Genomic DNA, 21601 nt, shown 5'->3' on the forward strand with positions numbered 1-21601 from the left:
ACCATGTATATGCTGATGACTCTCAAATGCTGTCTCCAGCCCCCAGTAGCTTTCAGGTAGATGTCTCAGAACTCAACATGTCTAAAACTAAACTCTCTGCTGTCTCGCACCTGCTCCCCTCAGAGTCTTCCCTGTCCAGGTTTGATGGCAAGTTCCTCAGACCCTGACTTCTCTTTTTTATACCCTACATCCAGCCCATCAGGAAATCCTATTTATTGCCTTGACCTTCAAGTCATGTCCAGATTCCAAAGTGCTTTTCACATCCCTGCTACCACCATCCTGGTTTGAGCCGCCCTCATTTCTCACCTAGACTCCTGTTCTTTCTATTTCTGCATTGCTACCTTAATGGTCTCCTTAGCATAAATTAAATCATGACACTTGTCTGCTCAAAAACCTGCACTGGCTCATCTCACTCAGTAAAATCCAACACCATTATAATGCCTTTCGGGCCCTCGTGATCTGCCCTCTTCTTACCTCTGTGTCTTTATCCCTGGCCTAACCCCCCCCCCCCCCCCCGCCCACTCCAGTAACACTGGCCTCCTGAGGTTCCTCAAGAAATCCCAGGCACATCCTTGCCTCAGGCTTTGCACTGGCTGACCCTGGTTGCCCAGGTGCATTTCTGCAGACCTTCACAAGCCACCTCCCACACATCCTCTGTGTCTTAGCTCAGATGTCACCTTCTCAAGAATTAAGGCCCACCCACTCTGACCATTCTGCTTTAGAGTGCCACTGTCACTCCTGAACCTCTTTACCCTTAACATCTTTTTATCTGTGTAGTATTTACTCCCTTCTGACATGCTCTGTAATTTGCTCACTTATTTTGTTTACTGTTTACCTCCATCTGCTGAAATGTAAACTCCATGGGAAAAGTGGTCTTTTGTTCTGTTCACTGGTGTATTCCATGAGCCTAGAACAGGACCTGCCTCAATAAAGTACTGATAAAAAGAAAAATAGAAACTGTCAGAAAGGAGGAAGGATCATCAGTGTCAGGACAGCCGGGAGGCCCAGCAAGATAGGAACTGAAGACTCTCCACTGAGTGATAACCTGGGGAGCTTCTCTTTTGTCAGGGGACCCAGTGGAGGGGTCTGCACTCTGTGCCTCTTAGGGAGGTGATGGGCTGAGGGAGGCTTAATTTCTATTTCTGAAAGGGCAGAAGCTCAGTCCTCCTAGCACCTTAGAGGGCCTGTCACCAGCCAGCTATGGAGGCCTGTCTTAAGCGATCTGTGCACTGAAGCTGCCTCTCGTAAAGCCAACCCCATCCTGCAAACACAGAGCTCAGCAAGAGAGTACCCAACTACAGGGGCGGAAAGCCTTGTGTCTGCTTGTAACACCCTGGAACAGTACTCTGTAACAAGCCCCTTTTACAAGTTAATGAGTGAAAATGCCAATTTTAAAATTATTTAGTGGTTACTAAGAGGTTTATTTGTTAGGCTCATTAGTCCTTTTAATCAGAAGTCAGTCATTCTCTTTGCTGTCACAGTAGCTTTTCAAACCATTCGGTGCCTGGTTTAAGAGGCATTGAATCTTGAGAGAACATTGAAGTCACTTGCAGTTATAAGACCACTGGGACTTCGTCTTCTCCTAATACTTTTAAGAAAGTTGTTGGCTTGAATTTAGTTGTTTTATTTTATTTTAAAAATAGGTATTTACTTTGAATATATATTACTACATATAAATTTATTGTCCCTTATGAAAAGCTGGTTGTTACTTTGATAGTTAACTTTTCTCACTTTTTTAGACTTTACCAGTAGATTTTTGCTAATTTGATTAAATAGCATGCTTGTTACTTGTCATAATTATCATAGAATTGTTTTTATTATTTGGGATAAGCCATGATGGACCATTCTGATAAAAGCCGGCAGGAAATCAAGGCTCTCCTCTCAGAGTACCTTGTGGAGACAGTATTGTCTAGTTGGGTCGGGAAGCCCAGCTTATCAAAGTCTTCTCACACTTTGTTTCCTGTGAACCAGGACATGGTGTGATGACTCATCAGAAAGGAGCTTGGAGTTGGTATTTGGGGGATTGTTTCCCTGCCTGACATGGGGTGTAGATGACAGTGTGCTGATTCTGGGGGTTGGGATAATAACTCAGTACTTTCCTTTCCTTTCTCACAGTTGTTTCCTCTCTTTGCTCCTGGTGGCTGCTGTGGTTTGGAAGATCAAACAAAGTTGTTGGGCTTCCAGACGTAGAGAGGTAAGCCTCAGTGGTTAAAGATTAATGAATCCCTGTAAGAACGTTTTCCTTCGTATTTCCCTTAAGCAAGTCAGTTTTGCTATTTAGTGATAATTGATGGATATATCTATAGAGAGAGTAATGTATGGTCAGTAGACTTCAATCAGTGCTATGTAAGCTATAGTTCATTCTGCACCACATGGTTTTAACTTTCTAAAAGGAAACTAAGAATCATACTGACTTACAGGTGAAGTCAATTTTTTTATCCTTCCTACCAGAAGCTGGTTCCTTAGCTCAGGCTGGAGATCTGAAGGCTTAGTAGCACAGCCTTTACAGGAGTCTTTCATGAGGATGAGAGTAAAATATCAAGAGTTTCTCATTATTCAAGGAAAGATAAATGTGTGTCTAATTAAGTATTTGCTTGAGTTCTATTTATTAATGAGTGTTGATTTATTTCCAGAGCTCCATTCCAAAAGTAATATTAATAAGTCCAGAAAATATTTATAATTGGCAAATCAAATAAACTTGATGAAAAATTACAACACAAAAACTGTTTATTGCAACTTTCACTTGTGTATTTACTCTGCCTTTTAGTTATCATGTCTATTGCATTGTTGCTAAATAGAGGTGCACTAAGATCTAGACTTTGTGCTCTTTGGTTTTCTATATAAAACTTGATCTATAGACAAGATTTAGAGGAGAACAGAAATATCTAAAATCAAAATTCACAAGCATGCAGCACTGTTCATAGAACATTAGTGTCTGTAATGGGGTTAAGATAGGCTTCAGGATATGAGCCTCTTCCTGGGGGCCGTGACACCTTTTCTGACCCATGTAAAGGTGATGTTATCATAGAGGTAGCGTTACACCCTCTTTATTATGATTTTAAAAATTCAGTGGATAACTTATTCAGAGGTTTTTTTCTTTTTAATAGCTCTATTACTAAGATATTTTAAAATCTCAACAAATAGCACAGTATTCTGAAAAAATATGTTATCCAAATGTGTAATAAAAAAGTGAGAAGCCATATAAACTAGTACCAAGGAAGGAATCAAAAACTTGTCAAGATATTACTCTCTCCACAAAGGGTATTAGACCCAAGGAGTTTCAATTTGAGATGAGCTTATGGAGATAATAATAGTCTATTCCTTCTTGGGTGCTTATGAGAATTAATTATTTCCAAAATATATAAACGGTTCCAGGGTAAAGGAAAAGATGGGAAGCCTAAAAGAATCCTGATACATTTTATGCTTAGAAACCTTGAAACCAAAACCTGAGAAATGTAACACCAAAAAGTAAAGACCAGTTGTATAATGACTGTACGTGCAGCAGTCTAGTTTACCAGTGTAGAAAAGGGATCATTTCACACCAGAAAACCTACTAGGATATGTTATATCAGTAAAAAAATAAAACCTAAATTTTCGGTAGTAAATAAAAAAAATAAAACCTAAATTTTCGGTAGTGGCCAAGTAATCATTTAGTCATTTATTGATATTAACACTCATTCCTAGTTTAAAAACAAAAGTCTTAGTAAACTCAAAAATAATACCTCCTCAACACTCTGAAGAATAACCAGATAACCAACATCACCCATGATAAAAAAAATACTAGAGTTTGTACCCAATAAAATCCAGACAAGTTAGTCATATTAAGAACTGACATTTGAGCATTTCTAAATTGCAGGCACTGTTGTAAGAGGTTTTATATAGATTAACTAATTTAATCCTCACAACAACCCTATAAAATAGTGACACTGGTCCTGTTTCACAGATAGAGGAACTGAGGCTCAGAGAGGCAAAGTAACTTACCCATCACCACACAATTACAATAAAGACACCAAACTGGGCTTTAAACTTAGGACTTCTGTCTTCACAGACCATGTTTCTAATCACAAAGTAGTCCCCATAGTCACTTACTTTTGTTCTGGGTATTCTAGACTCTGCACTAAGAGAAATAGAAATAAGAAGTTTTGTTACTTTCGGAAAGGGAATAAAATTATTATTTTCATATAAGATGATTAAAACATCATATAGATTTACCTGCATAAAATTACTAAAGTATATAAAAAATAAACAAATGAATAACATAGAAGACAAACAACCAACTGGAAAATATTTGCAGTGTACGTGAAAGAAAATAAGATGAACACCTTGCAGAGAAGAGGTTTTCCCCCAAAAAAGTATGCTTATTACACAGTTGATCAACCAATAAACTAAGCCTTTACCTTTGTGACTTAAAATTTCTCTGTTACTGTGAACCTGACCATTCAAAATATATTTTTTCTTTTCTAAAATATCGTTCATGATTTATCCCTCTCAGAACTGTAGAAAAGTGATGTGATATTTTTTATAACAAAAATAATAGCTAATACTGCTTAAGTCATTGCTACATACCAGGCCCATTTTAAGTGCCTTTACTCACATGATCTCCTGCACTTGTCATAAAGGAACTAGACTGGGAACTGGAGGCGGGTAGGCACTCTGTCTCACTGTGACTCCACACTTAGAATAGCAGAGAACCCAGAGGAGGGTTGTTGTTATATGTATTTGTTGAGTAAATGGACCAATAGCTTTGTGAGATGTAGGAATGTGATTATTGACACGTTAACACAATGTTTAATATAAAAATGCCGTTCTAAAACAGAGCCATGATCTATCCAGCCCAAGATTCTGTCTCCTACAGTAGTTCCAAGGAAGTGGTCGAAGTAGGGCCTCATTGTCTTCCACAGCATGACCTCAGAGCTTCAGTGACATGCCCAGATTTCTGATATCCCTAATGATATATGATTGACAACACACCACGTACTAGGCACTGTGCTAGTTAAAGCATCTCATTTAATCCTACTGATACTTTTATGGGATTAAAAACCCATTTCAGAGAGGAGGGAATTGAAACCCAGAGACTTTAAACACCTTTTTTAAAGTCACACAGCTGGAGAGTGTTGAAGCAGATATTCATATCCAAGCCTCCCTAAATCCAGAGCCCCTAGTTGTCCCTCTGCTCTGCAAAACTTCATGGTTTTTTGTGTTTAGCTTATACCACCTCTCTGAATAAAGAGCTCTTTCAGTTCCTATCTACTGTGTAACAAAGGATAGTTTTTGTTGCTGTGTAAATACTTGGTTCAAGTTTCAGCAGGAAAAAAGAAAGCCTGGCTTTAATCTAGTAATAAAAATATAAGGAGATAGGATAATTTATTTTGTGTGTTTAACAAGCAGGCATCATAGCATTATATCCATCAGTACATTAGTATGTATCTCTAACAGATAAGGACTTTTTCTTTAATATAACAATACTGTCATCACAGCCAACAAAATTAAAATGTTAATACCTGGTCCATGTCCAGTTTTCCCCAGCTGTCTCAAAAATATCGTTTTGGACTTGATTTGTTTGAATCAGGGAGGATGAGGTATTTTTAATATGTAGTATTCTCTAATAAAATCCCCTCAGTACTCTTTGCATTAATGATTGCTGTATTACTTATCAGCAACTTCTTCGAGAGATGCAGCAGATGGCCAGTCGTCCCTTTGCCTCTGTAAATGTTGCCTTGGAAACAGATGAAGAGCCTCCTGATCTTATTGGGGGAAGTATAAAGGTGAGATTGTATTTCAAAAGTCCCTGTGACTTAACTTATCAAAACTCATGCTTCTAAGTCTGGGGAACCAGAGAGAGCAAGAGCCTCATTCTGTTGCCTCTTATGTTATCCTCTCTCTTTCTTCTTAACAGTAAGTCCACACACTGAAAGTGTCAGGTATTCTTTTGCTTTCATTTTCTAATCTTTGATTCATGTTGTTAAGCAGTCTCATATTCAGGGAATTTTAAATTGTAAATAACTTGTCATATTCTTGTAAGTTTTCTATGGCGTAATACTTGAAAACTTGAAAATAGCTAAATTGAACCATTGTTCCTTATAAGTATTTTGGGGGATTTTTTAAAAGGGGAAAAATCATGATTGACTATGAATTCTGTAGTCAAAATAAATAATTCTGATCCCCCCACCATGATGAAGAAAATGATAAGACTTTCTCTTTTAACAAAATGATGAAATATTTCAGATACTCTTGGGAAACAGCTATATGTTCATGGAGATATGTATACACACACATATATACATATGTATATGTATGTGTATATATATTATATATATATATATATATATATATATATATATATATATATATAAAACCTATATGTCCTAACATACTTATTAAAGCATTACTGAGCTTACGGGAAGTATGTGAGATTTCCAGGGACCACTCTCCTTTCCCTCCTCCAAAAAAGAACAAACCATGAACCAAAACCAGAGCCATGCGTGGTCTAAAGTGGTTCTAGACTGGTAACACACCACATCTCACAGCTGAAGTAGATGCAGATCCTGTCTGAGGGAAAACATACCCAATTCAGCCATGTAGGACTCCCATAGATCAAGACCAAGGAATCAGTGATCACCAAGGACAAAAGAGAAAAGCCATGAATAAGAGTCAGCAGAAGCAACAGAAGTGGCATCTAATGAATATAATATAGCTCTGTATGAAATGTTTAAAGAAACGAAAGATAGAATCATAAAGATGAGGAAGCCATGAGAGTCAAGAATGGCCAATCACACCTGAAAAAGAACCAAATGGAACTGTTAGAAATGGAAAATACAGTAGTTGAAATTTTTTAAATAATTCAGTTTACATGTTAAACAGCACACCAGACACAAGTAAGGAGAGAGCTTTTGAGCTGGAAGATGACTCTGAAGAAACTACACAGGCTGCAGAACAGAGAGACAACGAGATGGAAAATATGACAGATAATGAGAATATGGAGGATAGAATGAGAAAACTTAACATATATATTATCACAGTCCCAGAACAAATGAATGGAGGAGAGGCAATATTCAAAGAGCTGAGAATTTTCCAGAACTGATGGAAGACATGATTATACAGATTCTAGCAAAACATATTGTAAGCAGGAGTAAGGAAAGAAAGCAGAGGGAAGGCAGGGGAGAAAGAAAACTACAGTTGGGTTTATCATAGTGAAACTGTAGAACTCCAAAGACAAAGAGAATGTCTTAAATTAGCCAGAACAAAAAAAGATCACTACAACGTGGAGAAATTGGAACCCTTGTGTACTGTTAGTGGGAATGGAAATGATGCAGCTGCTGTGGAAAACAGTGTTTCTCTTCCTCAAAAAAATAAAAATATGGCTTCCCTGGTGGCGCAGTGGTTGAGAGTCCGCCTGCCAATGCAGGGGACACAGGTTCGTGCCCCGGTCCAGGAGGATCCCACATGCCGTGGAGCGGCTGGGCCTGTGAGCCGTGGCCGCTCAGCCTGCGCGTCCGGAGCCTGTGCTCCGCAATGGGAGAGGCCACAACAGTGAGAGGCCCGTGTACCAAAAAAAATAAAAATAGAATTATTATATGATCTAGCAATTCTATTTCTGGGTATATATCCAAAAGAATTGAAAGCAGGGTCTTGAAGATATATTCGCACACCGTGTGCATAGCAGCTTTATTCACAGTAGCTAGAAGTTGGAACCAACCTACGTGTCCATTGAGGTATGAATGGATAAACAGAATGTAGTATATATATACAATGGAATATTACTCAGCCTTAAAAGGGAAAGAAAGTCTGACCAATGCTACATAGATGAACATAGGTGAACCTTGAAGACATTATGCTAAGTGAAAGCCAGTCACAAAAAGACAAACACTGTATGATTTCACTTATATAAGGTACCTTGAGTAGTCAACTTCATAGAGACAGAAAATAGAATGGTAGTTGCCAGGGTCTTGGGAGAGGAAGGAATGGGGAGTTGCCGTTTAATGGGTATAGAGTTTCAGTTTTCCAAGATGAAGGAGTTTTGGAGATGGATGGTGGTGATGGTTGCACAACAATATAAATTACTTAATACCACTGAACTGTATACCTAAAAATGGTTAAGATAGTAAATTTTGTTATGTGCATTTTACCACATTAAAAAATAACTGGGGAAAAAAAGACAGATCACCTACAAAGGAATGACAGAGTGACAGCTGACTGACTTCTCAGGAGCTACAAGAGAGAAGAAGAATGTCTTCAAAGTATTGAAAGAGAAGAACTGCCAACCTAGGATAGTGTACCCAGTAACTACCTTCCAAGAACAAGGATAAAATAAAGATAGATATCCTCAGATTATGGGAAATACCGAGCACTTGCCACCAACAGACGTGTATAAAAGAGATGTCTAAAGGATGTGCTAGAGAGGAGGGAAATTACCCCAGGAGGGTGGAATAAGAGGGAATAGTGAGTAAATCAGATGGTAAACATGTGCCTAAATCTAAGCAAACGTTGTCCTGATAAAATAGTGATAATTTGTGGGATTGGGAAGAATAGACAAGCCTGAGTGACACCCCGTGTCACACATACGGCACAGCCGGCTGCTCTTTAAAATGCTGTCTTGACTTTCCTGTCAGGACACCACACACCTTCTGGCTGTTCTGTGCTCTGTATTCTTCGTTCAACCCTCTTCATCTCCCAACATCTTTTAACAGTCGTGGCCATCTCAGGCTCAGTCTTTGCGCCTCTTCTCACCTCTTTTACACCTACACCATTGGTGATTGTCTTAGTCTGTTCAGGCTGCTATAAAAAGTATCAGAGACTGGGTGGCTTATAAATAATGGAAATTAATTTCTCACAGTTCTGGAGGCTGGGAAACCCAAGATCAAGGTGCTGGCAGATTAGGTGTCTGGGGAAGACTTGCTTTCTGGTTCATAGATAGTGACTTGTAGCTGTAATCTTTTTTTTTTTTTTTTTTTTTTTTTGCCACATCATGCAGCTTGCACCATGGGATCTTAGTTCCCCGATCAGGGATTGAACCTGGGCCCTTGACAGTGAAAGTGCAGAGTCCTAACCACTGGACCGCCAGGGAATTCCCTCTAGCTGTAATTTTACGTTGTAGGAGGGGTGAGGGAGCTCTCAGGGTCTCTTTTCTAAGGGCACTAATGCCATTCATGAGGGCTGTGCCCTCATGACCTAATCATCTCCCAAAGGCCCTACTTCCAAATATTGTCACATTGGGTATTATAATTTAACATATGGGACTTCCCTGGTGGCTCAGTGGTTAAGAATCCACCTGCCAGTACAGGGGACACAGGTTTGATCCCTGGCCTGGGAAGATCCCACATACTGCGGAGCAGCTAAGCCCATGCACCACAACTGTGGAGCCCACGTACCGCAACTACCAAAGCCTGCCTGCTCTCGGGCCTGCGTGCCGCAACTACTGAGCCCACATGCTGCAACTACTGAAGCCCGTGCGCCTAGAGCCCATTCTCCACAACAAGAGAAGCCACCATAATGAGAAGCCCATGCACCACAATGAAGAGTAGCCCCGGTTCGTCGCAACTAGAGAAAGCCCACGCACAGCAACGAAGACCCAGCGCAGCCACAAAAAAAAATTTAGCATATGAATTTTGGGAGTACACAAATATTCAGACCATAGCAGTGATCTTATCCATCATGTATTTAAACACCATGATGTTTAAACCTCTCCACTCAAACCTCTCCTGTGAGTATACAACTTATATATCAAATTGCTTGCTCAGTGTTCCCACTTGGATGTCTTAATAAGCATCTTAACAGATTTAACATGTTCAAAACTGAGTTCTAAATACTGTTCCCCACACCTGCTCCTCTGGCATAACTTCCCCAACTCATCATCCTAGTTGCTCAGGCCAAAATTGTCCTTGACCCGTCCTTGCTCTCATCCTCATTGGATAGCCAGTCCATCAGCAAATCTTTTTGACTTTATCTTCAAAAATATTTCCTGACCGCTGTGCACCACCTCCACCACTGTTACCTATCACCTTGATCTAGGCCATTATCCTCTTCCACCTAGGTTTTTGCAGTTGCTTCATAACTGGTTTCCCCACTTCTGCCATTTCACTCATCTATTCATTTCCCTGTGCTGTAGTCACAGTGGTTCTGGAAATGATTTTCTTCAATTTGAAGAAATTGATGGCACAATTCTAAAGATGGCTCCCAAGATTCCTGTCTTATGGATATTCAATCAAACACTACTCCAGGTTCTGCTATGAAGAGATTTTGCAGAAGTAATTAAAGTCTGAGGGTAGTTGATATTAAGATATAAGGAAAGCTTTCTCTGGCTGGTGGCAGAAGAGGAAGCATGAGAAGAACTTGAGCACCATCAGTGGTTTCAAGCTGGAGGGACCAGGTAGGGGGGAATGTGAGTGGCCTCCAAGAGAAGAGTGGCCCCTGGCTGATCGCTAGCAAGGAAGTGGGGACCTTAGACCTAGAGATGGAAGGAACTGGATTCTGCCAACTTTAATGAGTTTTGAAGCAGGTTCTTCCCCAGTGCCTCCTGGTAAGAGTGGAATGCAGCTGATAACTTGACTTCCACCTTCTGAAGACAAGAGCTGAGACCCTTGAGACTTTTGTGAGATAGAGCTGAGAATTTTTCCAGAACTCATAGAAGACATGAATAGGACCTATACCCCTAAGCAGAGAGCCCTACAGAGCTCTTGCCTGGACTTCTGACCTACAAAATTGAGATAATAAATAGGTGCTGCTTTAAGCACCGAAGTTTGTGATTTGTTTCATAGCAATAGAAACTAATATAGGGGCATCTTTAAAAATCACATCTAGGGCTTCCCTGGTGGCGCAGTGGTTAAGAGTCCGCCTGCTGATGCAGGGGACACGGGTTCGTGCCCCGGTCCAGGAGGATCCCACATGCCGCGGAGAGGCTGGGCCCGTGAGCCACGGCTGCTGAGCCTGCGCGTCCGGAGCCTGTGCTCCGCAACAGGAGAGGCCACAGCAGTGAGAGGCCCGCATACCGCAAAGAAAAAAAAATCACATCTAAAGGCTGGTGAAGGTGTTTCTTCAGAAACACTGCTTTAGGTAATTCTTTGTTTTTTTCCACCAGACTATTCCCAAGCCCATTGCCCTGGAGCCATGTTTTGGCAACAAAGCTGCTGTCCTCTCTGTGTTTGTGAGGCTCCCTCGAGGCCTCAGTGGAATCCCTCCTCCTGGGCAGTCGGGTGAGTAGATGAGGGTCATTGACAAATGAGGTTTATGTTTTAGATGTGTGAAGGCTCCTTCCCTTTCATAGAGAACTTGGTTATAAAAGCGATATTGCATTCAGGCAGACCTCGGAGATATTGCAGGTTTGGTTCCAGAAAACGTCAATAAAGCAAATATCACAATAAAGCGAGTCACATGAATTTTTTGGTTTCCCAGTGCTTATAAGTTATGTCTACATTATACTGTAGCCTGTTAAGATGCAATAGCATTATGTCTAAAAAGACAAGGTACATCCTTAATTTAAAAACGCTTTATTGCTAAATATGCTAACTATTATCTGACAGTGCCGGGTTGCCATAAACCTTCAATTTGTTAAACAACAATGACAACACAGTATCTGTGAGGCACAATAAAGTGGGGTATACCTGTAGGGCCTGCCTCGTGTCGTTGTGAGGATTTGGAGAAATGATCCCATTGCCACTGTATTCCTAACCTATCTTTCCTGAGGTCACCATTCCTTCCTGGGAAAAATCTGGATCTCCTCACTGCCCCAGCCTTCTCAGCCTGCCAGTGGTATTGATGCTTCCGGCCAAACCTTCTTTGCCGCCAGTGTTTCCAGTCCCCCGGGTCTGTGTTGCTCCTTTACTATCTTTTTCCTTGCTCTGCCTCTAAATGTAGGCTTTCTCCCTCTTCACTCCATATGCTCTTCCTCAATCATCTTACTCTCATGGCTTCCAGCTAGCTCCCTCAAGTGGTATTTCTAACACTATTTCTTTTTCTGTATTTCTGTATTTCTTTTTCTTTTTCACTCTAAGTATAAGGTACAAACAACAATTATAACATCCTAAAGGAAGTTTTTGAAAATTTATTCACAATTCTACCATCCAACACCCACCAATTTTCACTGTTCTGTTTCCTTTCCAGCCCTTATCAGCAATTTTTAATTAAATTAACTAATTTTTATTCTTCTTTTTTCATGTAACTATCATAAACATTTTTACAACTTACTATATAGTGTTTTATCCATCTTTTACACTACTCCATCAAATACTTGAATCATAATTTAGATAAACATTCTTTTACTGTTGAACATGAAGGAAATATGGAATATAGTTTTGGAAGTATTTTGATTAATCATGGAGTACTTTGGAGGGATGCCTCAGACAATATGAATGTTTTAGACAACTTTCAGTTGAGATGATTCTGCAGGCCTCCACTCCAACTCAGCTTTTGGAAGGTCTGGGTCCATGGTGTTCTTATGAGGGAGGACATTAGGCATGGCCAGGTCAGGATTTATTGTCTTCATTTCATAAGCGAATGGCTTGATTTGCCCTCATCTAGGGATTCCTGTGAGTTCAGCCCCTAACTTGGCCTTGTCCATGTTGAGGGCAGAATGACCCATTAACCTGACGCTCTGGAGCAGTATCTCCTGCCCAGCTCAGCAGACATTGACTGGTGCTCCCTGAGGGCAAGGTACTGGCTGGGGCTGGGAGGGGAGCGGTGACAGGCTTGCAACACTGTGGCCTTTCCTGCTCCAGACTTTGCCTGATGTGCCCCAACCCCCTGGACTCCTGACGAAGACCTGCTCACTACTTGAGAGCTACCCCAAGGGTGGGGCCATCCCTGCCACCCCTTCTGTATCCCCCATTTCATTCATTCATTCATTCATTTTTATTGAAGTATAGTTGATTTACAGTACTATATTAGGTTCAGGTGCACAACATAGTGATTCAATATTTTTAATAGATTGTACTACCTTTAAAGTTATTACAAAATAATGGCTAATCTCCTTTCCAGTCTCTACACCTTAAGGTTCCTCCTGCTAAACGCTGGGCTCTTTTCTTTTTCATTGTGAGCTTATTATTCCCAAAAATTAAGTAATCACTGTCTTTCCCAGGTTAATATCTCTAATTCTTGTCCTCCTTGCCAAGCTTCACACCCAATTATTCGATTGCCTACTTGAAATGTCCACTTGGATACCTCAAGGTCTTATCAAGCCTAAAATGTCCTCCTTGCCAAGCTTCACACCCAATTATTCGATTGCCTACTTGAAATGTCCACTTGGATACCTCAAGGTCTTATCAAGCCTAAAATGTCCAAAATGGAGCTTGTCCTCCTTCTAACCAGTTGGTCCTTTGATCTCCATCTCAGTAAAGGAATTCATTGTTCAGCCAGTTGCTCAAGCCAGAAACTCAAGAGTCATCCTAGGCAGCCCTCACCTCTCTATGTATAATTCACAGGCGAGTTCTGCTGGTCCTACATCTGGAGTCTCATTCTTCCACTTTGTTTCATTTACTCTACCACGTCTCTCATCTAACCTCAGCTGCCATCTCTCCCCTGTAGTCTGCTTCTTCTACCCTTGACCTCTAAAATCACAGCCCCAACCCCCTCCCACACCTCCATCCAGCCATTCGCCTGCAGTTAAAATCATTCTTTAAATGAATAAATAAATGATGGTTATATTTCCCTGTGCTATACAATATATCCTTGTTGCTTATTTATTTTATACATAGTAATTTGTATCTCTTAATCCCATAGCCCTGTCTTGCCCCTCCTGCCTTCCCTTTCACCACTGGTAACCAACACTTTGTTCTCTGTATCTGTGAGTCTGTTTCATTATATGCATTCGTTTGTTCTCTTTTTTCAGATTCCACGTATAAGTGATAACATGGAGTATTTATCTTTCAGTGTCTGACTTATTCACTAAGCGTAATAATCTCTAGGTTCATTCATATTGTTGCAAATGGCAGAATGTCATTATTTTTTATGATTGAGTAGTATTCCAGTGTGTGTGTGTGTGTGTGTGTGTGTGTGTGTGTGTGTGTAAAAAACATCTTCATTATCCATTCATCTGTTAATGGACACTTAGGTTGCTTCTATATCTTGGTTATTATAAATGATGCTGTGAATGTTGCTATGAACATTGTGGGTGCATGTATCTTTTTAAATCAGTATTTTTGTTTTCTTTGGAAGTATACTCAGGAGTGGAATATGGTAGTTCTACTTTTATTTTTTTGAGGAACCTACATACTGTTTCCCACAGTGGCTTCACCAATTTACATTCCCACCAACAGTATACAAGGGTTCCCCTTTCTCCACATCCTCACTGACATTTGTTATTTGTGGTCTTTTTGATGATAGCCATTCTGACAGGTGTGAGATGATACCTCCTTGTGGTTTTAATTTGCATTTTCCTTATGATTAGTGATGTTCAGCAACTTTTCATGTGCCTGTTGGCCATCTGTATGGTGCCTGTATGTCTTCTTTGGGAAAATGTCTATTCAGGTCTTCTGTTTTTTAATAGGGTTGTTTGGTTTTTTGATATTCAATTTATGAGCTATTTATATATTATATATTAACCCCTTATTGGTCATATCATTTCCAAATATTTTCTCCCATTCAGTAGGTTGTCTTTTCATTTTGTCAGGGTTTCCTTTGCTGTGCAAAAACTTTTAAGTTTGGTTAGGTCACATTTGTTTATTTTTGCTTTTATTTCTTTTGCCTTAAGAGACAGATCCAAAAGAATATTTGCTATGATTTATGTCAAAGAGTGTTCTGCCTATGTTCTCTTCTGGGATTTTTATGGTTTCAGGTCTTAGATTTAGGTCTTTATGTATATGGTGTGAGGAAATGTTCTAATCTCATTCTTTTGCATGTAGCTGTCCAGTTTTCCCAGAACCACTTATTGAAGAGACTTTTCTCCATTGTATATTCTTGCCTCCTTTGTCATAGATTAATTGACCATAAGTGCATGAGTTTATTTCGGGTCTCTCTATTCTGTTCCACTGATCTATGTGTCTGTATTTGTGGGAAAACCATGACGTTTTGATTACTGTAGTAGCTTTTTAGTATAGTCTGAAGTCACGGAGCGTGATATCTCCAGCTTCATTCTTTTTTCTCGAAATTGCTTTGGCGATTCAGGGTCTTTTGTGGTTCCATATAAATTTTAGTATTATTTGTTCTAGTTCTGTGGGAAATGTCATGGTTATTTTGATAGGGATTGCCTTAACTCTGTAGATTGCTTTGGGTAGTATGGACATTTTAACAATGTTCTTCCAATTCAAGAACACAGGATATCTTTCCATTTCTTTGTATCATTTTCAAATTCCTTCATAAATGTTTTGTAGTTAATCAGATTATAAGTCTTTCACCTCTTTTTAAATTTTTTTTAAATTTTTATTTTATTTATTTATTTATTTTTGGCTGTATTGGGTCTTCGTTGCTGCGCGCGGGCTTTCTCTAGTTGCAGCGAGTGGGAGCTACTCTTCATTACAATGCGTGGGCTTCTCATTGCGGTGTCTTCTCTTGTTGCAGAGCACGGGCTCTAGGCACACAGGCTTCAGTAGTTGTGGCGTGTGAGCTCAGTAGTTGTGGCTCACGGGCTCTAGAGTACAGGCTCAGTAGTTGTGGCGCATGGGCTTAGTTGCTCCACGGCATGTGGGATCTTCCCAGACCAGGGCTCGAATCCATGTCCCCTGCATTGGCAGGCAGATTCTTAACCACTGCACCACCAGGGAAGCCCCTTTTACCTCTTTGGTTAAGTTTATTCCTAGGTATTTTATTCTTTTTTTTTTTTTTTTTGCGATAACGCGGGCCTCTCACTGTTGTGGCCTCTCCCGTTGAGGAGCACAGGCTCCGGATGCGCTGGCTCAGCGGCCATGGCTCACGGGCCCAGCCTCTCCGCGGCATGTGGGATCTTCCCAGACCGGGGCACGAACCCGTGTCCCCTGCATCAGCAAGCGGACTCTCAACCACTGTGCCACCAGGGAAGCCCATCTTTTTGATGTGATTTTAAACGGAATTATTTTCTTGCTTTTTCTTTCTGATAGTTCATTATTAGTGTATAGAAAAGCAACAGATTTCTGTGTATTAATCTTGTCTCCTGCAACTTTACTGAATTCATTTATTAGTTCCAATAGTTTTTTGGTGGAGACTTTAGGGTTTTCTATATATAGTATCATGGCATGTGCAAATAGTAACAGTTTGATTTCTTCCCTTCCAATTTGGATGCCTTTTCTTTCCTTTTCTCATCTGATTGCTGTGACTAGGATCTACCCCCCTTTTTAAATGGTGCCCTTCTCTGGACTCCCGAAGCACCTGGCTCTGTCTTTGCTATTACAGTGGTCACTGGTGTGGATTCCCCACTCCATGCCAGTTACTAAACCTGGCACTTAAAAGCTACCCCCCCCCCATTTTATAGGCTTAGTGAGGTGGAGTAAGAAGCTCCTCTAACATGGCTCCGGGGGGCCTCAGCAGGGCTCTGAGCCTGTCCGGCCTTTTCCCATGCATAGGAATCCAGTTCCCCCAGGACTGTGCCTTCCCTAATGAACATCAAGTTAATCAATTATCAATACAAAAAGGAGAATGGACCCACCAGTCCCCAAAGCAAAGGTGGTAGCGGAGGTGGTGGGGTGATAAGCCAGGTACCATTCTAAGACTTTACATCAGTTCACTCATTGACTTCTCACACAAGCCCTGTGCTGTTCCCCATTTACAGAAGAGGAAACTGAGGCACAGGGAAGTTAAAGAACCTTGCTTATTCCAAAGTCTGGCCCCAGAGTCTATCCTAACCCTTATCATGGTGTAGATATCAAAATAACTAGTGCTATCTGGGCAGTGTGGAATGAATCTGAATTTCATCATAAAGAGTGAAGCTTTTTCTTGGAGAAAAAGACAGGAGAAACTTAGTGCTTAAAGCATGTCTGCAATCTTATTTAGATGCTCCCACCACGAGGCAGGGCACTTTGCTTGGTAGATCTGCTGAAAAGTAAGGTACTCCTTTTGTGTAAAAATGGGGGAGGAGGAGAATATGTATTTGTATTTATACAAATAAACCCTGAAAGAATATATACAAACTAAAGAAGTTACTCTGATGGAAGGGGGGAATATGGAGGGAGACACAGGTTAGAGGTAAGATTTTTCCCATGTATGTACTTTATTTATTTATTGCACCATGTGAATGTAAGAAGAAATTTTTTAAATTATTTTTTAATAAAAGCAAGCTGCTCCTTAACATGTGTTCCCTCTGTGGGTTCTCCCAAGGTCTCGCAGTGGCCAGCGCCCTGGTGGACATTTCTCAGCAGATGCCAATAGTATACAAAGAGAAGTCAGGAGCAGTGAGAAACCGGAAACAGCAGCCCCCTGCACAGCCTGGGACCTGCATTTGATGCTGGGGCCAGGACTCCCTGTGAGCAAGGAGTGGCATGCCAGAGCCGTCTGCAGAGAGGGAGCAGGCAGGGAGACACTGTGCAGGGCAGAAGACTGGAAACTCTCGAAACATCCACCTCATCCGCATGTTCACAAGCTTTCTTTGACAGCTTCTCCCAACTGTGCTCCAGCATCTAACCTTTTACTTTCATATAGGAAATAATTGATTTAGTTACAGGTCCAGGGGTGATCCAGTTGTTGATGGAGGAGGCCGGTGTAGAGCGAGTGAGAGAGCTAGGAATGACACTCAGGTTCACGTGTGGAAAACTGTTCTTGGGACTGTCTCAACAGTGCAAAAAACAAAGATGTAGTGTTTACAAGTAGACATTTGTCATCAGTCATTCTTGAACATGGTCTTTTAAAAACTAGTCAGGTGAATTAACTTGTTTTCATCTGAAGCCTGCTATCTTTTTTAAAAGATGTGCTATTTATTCTTGCACAATTTAGGCAAATATCCCTCTTTCAGGGAGTAACTTTTTTTCTAGTTGAGAATTAATAATGGTCATCTCTTTTGAATCATAAGATAGAAGAGGCTATTTTAAATGTCAAGGTCAGCAGTGTTACTTGGAATGCCAACTGATATAATGGGTAGTTTTCTGTAGCAACTTGATTAATTTAGTCTGAATCCATTTGAAGATCTCTCTCTCTCTCCTCTCTTTCATTCCGTCCCTCTCTCTCCTTCACTTCCTCTTTACCTCTCTCTGTCTCTGTCTTTGTCTCTCTTTCTCACACTCATACACTCACACACACGCACACACACACACACACACTAAGTGCCTAGACTTTAAATAGATCTAGCAATTGGAAAGTTAGTAAGCATAAGTTTTTACATAATTGCATTCCTACATTCTTATAAAACTTAAATAGCTATCATTGGCAATCTGCTCTTTTTCTAAAACCTAATTTGCCGCCAGAAAACAGTTTTCTCACCCCGAGAAACATTTAACATAGCAGGAGGGATTGAGAGGAAAACAGAAATGACCTAACTGTCAAAGCTCCTGTTTTTGTTGTCAAAAAGGACACTAAATAAGGCATGTTCCCACATGCCTCCTTGCCCCAGGTCACTCTAGGCCTGTTGTTTGCTTCAGCCCTTCTGGGTGCTCCTGCCAAGGCACCACAGAGGCAGGGGCTCACTCATGTTACATGTCTCCCTTGAGCCGAAAAGAGCATGACAGCACTTGGGACCCCTTAATCAAAGGGGAACTCTTTGTTCCTGTAGTCTGCTTGAGCTGGTGGGTCATTCTTCATTCTCAGGCTCAGGTGGAGTGCCAGAAGAGGGTCGGTCTCCTGTTGTCGGGCAGAACCTGCCCAAAGCCTGGAGGAGGACCTGAAGCTGTTTGCCCTCTTTCCCCTCCTCCCCAGGAGGGGCTTAGGCCTCCCATGCTCCCTCCCAGACCCAACGGGTAGCTGTGGGGAGGGCAGTGAACGATAAGGATGAAAAGCACATGGGAAAAATGGACAAGGGGAGAAAACTATGCCAAATGAAAAGCGACCAAATTGAAATAGTGACCAAATTGAAGTGGAGCAGGCCAGTCCCTGCTCTTCTACCCAGGGCACTGCCTGGATGGTGTGTTGTCCCCGTCCATGGTGCTCTGTATTCTGGCATTATGCAGCAGCCTCCCAAGATCTCTCTTCTGCTTCAAAACCCAGTGTTCTGTGGCATTACCCTGGGGGCGTAGACCTTTAGACAACAATGCTCAAGTTTGTGAATTTGGAGAAATCAATACTCAAAAGAGCAAAAACTGCGGCATTTCACCTTTATATGCAGTGCCTAGAGAGGGAGTATGACCTCTTCCCCAACATTAACCCCACTCCCATGAAGAATTGCCTGGAAAGATGTTTTCAAGGATGTTGAACCATAAAACACTGATGCACAAAACACTTCTACTTTGAGACTTGCCTCTCAAAATGCTGCTTTTTCACATTATTGTTAAAGAGCAGATGGCTCTAGAAAAGACCCCTCCTCTTACGAGCTCCCCACATCCCTGCCCCAGATCACAGTACCCGCAGAGAGCCTGCTGGGGACTGGCCCTTCACCCCTGTGATTACCAAAAGGCCACTGGAGAGGACCCTCCCACAAGGGAAGTCCTTGTTTGTTCAAAGGACTGGTGTTTCCTTGGCAAAGAAGCCTCCTCCCCATGGTAGTCCCATGCCTTGAAATAATAAGCACCATGTCCCATAGCCACCTGGTTATTTTCTTTTTTCTAAAAGATAATGTTTATTTTTTAAAAGGAAGGAAAGAGCAAGTGAAGTTTAATTCTGCTCCAACAGTGGAGAAACAACTGAATCCACCTGCTTCTCCTTTGCAGCCAGTAGCAAACAGCTTCCTCCAGGCTTGGGCCAGAGGAAGGGGGTGGCAGGAGAAGGAGGCACTCAGCTTAGAGTCAATTATCAAGAGGAAGTCATGTGGAACTTCAGAGCCTGTATATAAATTAAAATAGTTATGAAAACATCGATATTGCACTTGTACATAACTATACAGTAGTGTCTGAATGTTCAGACATTTGGAGTGTACATAAAACAGAAAAATATCTTAATGTATTTTTATTAAACATAATGATGTCTGAGTTTGACCTAATATGTTTTTGTGCCATATATTGGATATCCAGGTTCAGAGAAGTCCTCTCGTTATGCCCTGATACGATAACAAAGCCACGAAAGGCATCCCCATTGTGCCCAAGTGTTCAAATGCATCTGGGACTGATTGGATAGCTTCTAAAGTAGGAATCACCTGTCAGTGCACGTATGAAAATGCAGGCAGTGTGTGAAGAGACTCGAAGGCAGCCGGGATGTCTCTGCCCCTGTCATTGGCTCTGGGAGTGCATTGTAACTCTCCTGTCAGCTTCTCAGAGCAGTGGGTGCCCAGGGAAGACCAATCTTGTCCTGAGAAACGCTCCTCTTAGTCTTTAGACCCCAAGACTATACCTGTAGATCTAGTCAGATTTTCCAAAAAGGGCTTTTCCAGGCTGCATTTTGTTGTGGTTTTGTCTAAATTTTTAATGACCATTTCCCAGGACCATAGTTTACTATACTGAAAACTGGGTGTGGGATTGGGCGTGGCTGCTTTGTTGATAAATAGCTCCTGTTTCCCCATGGAGAACCTCACCCTGGCCTCCTGTCCACCTCCTGCCCCCTTCCCACACTGTTTGGGGAGAGGTCTGTGCCTCCCTGTGAGGATCACCTCTAAGTGTGGGAGGAGGTGTGCAGAGAAGGCAACCACATACTCCCTGAGCTAACCTGGAAGAAAAGCAGCCCTGGACAGAGACTGTCAGCAAAAGGCCTGATGTGCAAGATTGGAGATGCACCGGGAAATCTGGGGCAAATGGAAAGACCAGAGCACTATCTGTAGAAAAATACATTTTATCTTTCAGTGCAAATCTTGCTCCTTCAATTTAATAGAGTATATTCAGAGATGGGATGGGAGTGATTCACTTCCTTGGGTGGTGGTATCCTTTTCATTAACACCTTTGATCCTTACATTTCGTTCATTCATCCATTCATTCAACAAATATTCACTACTTACTAACAACCTAAGCTAACACTAGAGCAGTGACTGAGATGGAAAAGCTGCTCTTCAGAATTACAACAGAATCCAGCTCCTCAAACCTGTCATCCCAGGAGAACTTTCCTTGTGGTTTCTGTGAGAATTGGCCACCTGAGGATAGACCCAGGAAGGCAGAGGGTCTGGCCTTAGGCCATGCACCGGCTCTCAGCCTGAAATGTTTACCAAATTTACCAAATGGCTCAAACCATAAAAATCACCGTGATGGTTTGTAGATAGCGAAGCCCACCAAGAGACATTTCCCCTGAGTTGTCCAAATTCATAAACACCCTCGCCTGCAGGGAGACGATTTGGGAGTGCAGAGGAAAACTGGCACCTTCTCTTTTAAAGGCAATAATGGAATCGACTTTCAATAACTGAATTTGTGCACAAAACATTCTAAACACTAGTGAAGCCTGTTTTGTTGAACTAATTTTGGCTCTGGAAATGTTTTATAGTTATTTACGGTTTTGTTTTGGGGGTTTTTGGTTTGGATTCAAGTTTAGTTTGTTAATATGTATAATTTAGCATCTATTGCACTCATGTAAATATGGAGTAAGTATTGTAAACTATTTCATTGCTGGGGATTGTGGATGTTATACATACATTTAGGACTGCAATTTTTTGGTATTTTTTGTATTGTAAAATAACAGCTAATTTAAGCCAAAACAAGAGAATTAA

The 21601-nt window shown here is 41.2% G+C and overlaps 1 protein-coding gene across 2 annotated transcripts in view; it reads left to right on the forward strand.

Moving 5' to 3' along the window:
• ATRN (attractin) overlaps positions 1-21601 on the forward strand; it is a 174862-nt gene extending 153261 nt beyond the window's left edge. Inside the window, exons 26-29 of one of the 2 annotated variants that reach the window (XM_029220622.1) lie at positions 2116-2194; positions 5658-5765; positions 11075-11193; positions 17215-21601. In XM_029220622.1, the coding sequence (XP_029076455.1) occupies positions 2116-2194; positions 5658-5765; positions 11075-11193; positions 17215-17542 (634 nt within the window). In that variant the 3' untranslated portion in view covers positions 17543-21601. The remainder of the gene's footprint in view (positions 1-2115; positions 2195-5657; positions 5766-11074; positions 11194-17214) is intronic. The other variant, XM_029220620.1, reaches the window with a different exon arrangement.

This window comes from Monodon monoceros, unplaced genomic scaffold (assembly GCF_005190385.1).
Source record: "Monodon monoceros isolate NGI ecotype Baffin Bay Population unplaced genomic scaffold, NGI_Narwhal_1 Super_Scaffold_13, whole genome shotgun sequence".
Taxonomy (NCBI): Eukaryota; Metazoa; Chordata; class Mammalia; order Artiodactyla; family Monodontidae; genus Monodon; species Monodon monoceros.